Source organism: Carlito syrichta, unplaced genomic scaffold (assembly GCF_000164805.1).
Source record: "Carlito syrichta isolate Samal-C Ts95f unplaced genomic scaffold, Tarsius_syrichta-2.0.1 Scaffold308004, whole genome shotgun sequence".
In the NCBI taxonomy this organism is placed as follows: domain Eukaryota; kingdom Metazoa; phylum Chordata; class Mammalia; order Primates; family Tarsiidae; genus Carlito; species Carlito syrichta.
Window position 1 is genome coordinate 185,286 of NW_007252100.1, and position 3,282 is coordinate 188,567.

Consider the following 3,282-nt stretch of genomic DNA (forward strand, 5'->3'; position numbering starts at 1 on the left):
AAGCGGCCACTGCACTCCTGTCTGGACGACAGAGTGAGACTCCAACTCAAAAAAAAAAAATACCATGAGGCCACCAAAGGAGAAATGAAATTAGAATTCATCAAGATCAACACCTTGTGCATTCAAGGACACCACCAAGAAGGTGAAAAAACACAGAATGAGAGAAAATATTTGCAAATCATGTATCTGACAAAGACTTTTATCCCCTCCCCCCAAAAAAATCCAACCCTAAAATGAACAAAAAGACAACCCAATTAAAAATGAGCAAATGAGGCTGGGTGTGGTGGCTCAAGCCTGTAAACCCAGCATTTTAGGAGGCCAAGGTGAGAGGATTACCTGAGGCCAGGGCTTCAAGACTAGCCTGGGCAACTTGGCGAGACCTCGTCTCTACAATAAATCAAAAAATTAGCCGGGTGTGGTGAATTGCGCCTGTAGTTCCAGCTACTTGGAAGGCTGACGTGGAAGGATCACCAGAGCCCAGCAAGTCGACGTTGCAGTGGCCTTGAGAGTGCCACCGCACTCCAGCTTGGGTGACAGAGTGAGACTCCAATTCAAAAAAAAAAAAAGAGCAAATGTCTGAATAGACATTTCTCCAAAGAAGATATATAAACGGCTAATAGTTACATGAAAAGATGTTCAAATTCGTCATCAGGGAAAAGAAAAAAACCACATACATCCATACAAAAACTGTATAGGTATGTTCATCACAGCATTATTCAAAATAGTCCACAGCCAGGCTTGCTGGCTCAGCCTGTAATTCCAGCACTTTGAGTGGCCGAGGTGGGAAGATTGCCTGAGTCTGTGGGTTAGAGACTAGCCTGGGCACAAGATGAGACCTCGTCTCTACAATAAATCAAGAAATTAGCAGGGCTAATGTGTGGTAGCACACATCTGTAGTTCCAGCCACTTGGAAGGCTGAGGCAGAAGGATGGCCTGAGCCCAGCAGGTCAAGGCTGCAGTGGCCATTGAGTGTGCCACTGCACTCCAGCCTGGGTGATGGAGTGAGACTCCAACTCAAAAAAAAGCCCAAAAGTGCTCACAGCCCAAATTTTCATCAGCTGAGGAATGGACAAACAATATGTGGTGCAGCCATGGAACCAAACAGAACTTCCGAACAGAAGGAAGTGCCGATACATACTGTAATGCTGATGAACTTGGGAAATGTGCAAAGTGAAGGAAGCCGTTCACAAAAGACCACATTACATGATTCAGCCAACATGAAACATCCAGAACAGGCAAATCCACGGAGGTAAAAAGTGGTTGCCCAGGGTTGGGAGGGTGGGGCAGGAATGAGGAATACTAATGGGTCTAGGATTTCTTTCTGGATGAGAAAATATCCTTAAAATTAGACTGTAATGACCACACATGTCTGAATGTACTAAAAAAAAAACTGAAATACACACTTCAAGTGAATTACATGATACGTGGATTATATCTCAATAAACCAATTTTTTAAAAACCCCGAAAACCTGATGTCTGGGTCTCACCCCAGACTTCTTAAATCACAATTCCTGGAGGTGAAGACCGGTATTTTTTCAAAAGCTCCTGGTGTCTTTATGTGCAGCCGCCAACACCAGAACCACTGATGTACAACATTTTAGCGGGATGAGCAGAGAAGAACACAATTTCAACTTATTTTTAGTTAACTTAGGTGTCAGTTCTGACGTGGAAAACAAGTTTGGAGTTAAATTTTTGGTTTTTTGTGTGAACAGGAGAAAATGGCTTTAAACATGAATTTGAACACACAAAGAAAAACATTTAGCGATAAGGGAAAGACAGACTGACACCCAAACTTCCTCCCAGAAAGGGTGAACCTGCTGGTCTTACCTGTTCAGCTCGTGCACCATGGACGTATCTCTGTGGCCCCTCATTACCATCTGCTGTTCTTTAAGCTGCTTCGCTACCTGCCAGGAGAAAAGACGTTACAGTCAAGCGCTGCCATTTCACCGACGACCACCCGCCAGGCTCAGTGCTTTCCACACCCTGACGAGGAAAACAAAAATCCCGAAGTTGGCATTGTCATAACCTCCCCATTAACCCTGGAAAGTCGAACCTGAGTGCCACACAGCTACAGAGGAATCACACTCCCCCAGTGCTTCTCAACCCTTTTTTCATGTCTAACAAATAAGATTTTTGTTCAGCAAGGTTTTGGAGGGTCGCAGACCCTTGTAGTATCTAAGAATTGTTTACCTTCCCAGAACCAAATTTTAGCCCCTTGGGGTGACGTCACATTAAGAGTGTATGAATTAAAGCTTGAATTACAAAAGTAAGAGTGTAACAACTGCTATTTTGACACTTTACAATGATGGATTTTAGTTCCAGAAAAAATTTTTCTATTTTAAAATAAACCAGATGCTTACATCTTTGGCTGAGGAGCCAGACACCTCTATCCAAGTCTTAGAAAAGAATGCACATGACCCCAACATGAAGATGATGTACACCACAACATGGACGGGATCCTCAAATATGGCGCCCATGGACTCCGGAGGAGAAAGGTAGTAACAGAGGCCTCCCACTGGGTAGGAGCGGGCGGGTCCTCCCCCACTGACATCCTGCAAGACATGAGCAAGAGGACAAGTGTAGCCTCGCTGGTCAAGTACTCATTTCTATGACTTTTCACACTTCTCAGAAAGCATGACACTATTTTAAATTCAAAGCACCTATGTGATTCCCTAATAACTTAAGAATTTACTTTTGTTTCCAATAACTTCACTCCTTCAAAATTATACAGTAAGCATCTACTATGTACAAGACATTGTGAATTATATTGTCAGAAAAGTGACTTTAAAAAAATTATAATACAGCTACAAAATATTCCTTCTCTTCCCAAAAGTAGGAATATGATTACAGTCCTAATCACTGATATTAAAAATCTTAAATTTTTTGAACTGAGTATCCAACATATTAAAATACTTATGCATGATTCTTCCATATTAAATATTAAGAATGCAATCAATTAAAATATTGACAGAAGACAACTCACTGCCTAAACTTTACATGGTTAAGAAATAGTCTGTTAATGAATATTTCTAATAGTTGGATTTTTAGCCACACAAACATTTACGAATTTTTATAGAATAAAAATGGGAATGGCATGCATTTCCTCAACTTTTTTTTTTTTTTTTTTTGAGTTGGAGTCTCACTCTGTCACCCAGACTGGAGTGCAGTGGCCGCTCCCGGCCACCGCAGCCTCGACCTGCTGGGCTCCGGCGATCCTTCCGCCTCAGCCTTCCAAGTAGCAGGAACTACAGGTGTGTGCTACCATGCCCGGCTAATTTTTTG

At 42.3% G+C, this 3,282-nt stretch overlaps 1 protein-coding gene across 4 annotated transcripts in view; it reads right to left on the reverse strand.

Annotated features, from left to right (window-relative positions):
• The window catches only part of SEC61A2 (Sec61 translocon alpha 2 subunit), a 35,820-nt gene that overhangs the window by 5,268 nt on the left and 27,270 nt on the right, over positions 1 to 3,282 (reverse strand). For all 4 annotated transcript variants that reach the window (XM_021715896.1, XM_008064762.1, XM_021715895.1 and 1 more), the window contains 2 exons: positions 2,361 to 2,552; positions 1,828 to 1,904 (listed from right to left, as the gene is read on the reverse strand). In XM_021715896.1, the coding sequence (XP_021571571.1) occupies positions 1,828 to 1,904; positions 2,361 to 2,552 (269 nt within the window). The remainder of the gene's footprint in view (positions 1 to 1,827; positions 1,905 to 2,360; positions 2,553 to 3,282) is intronic.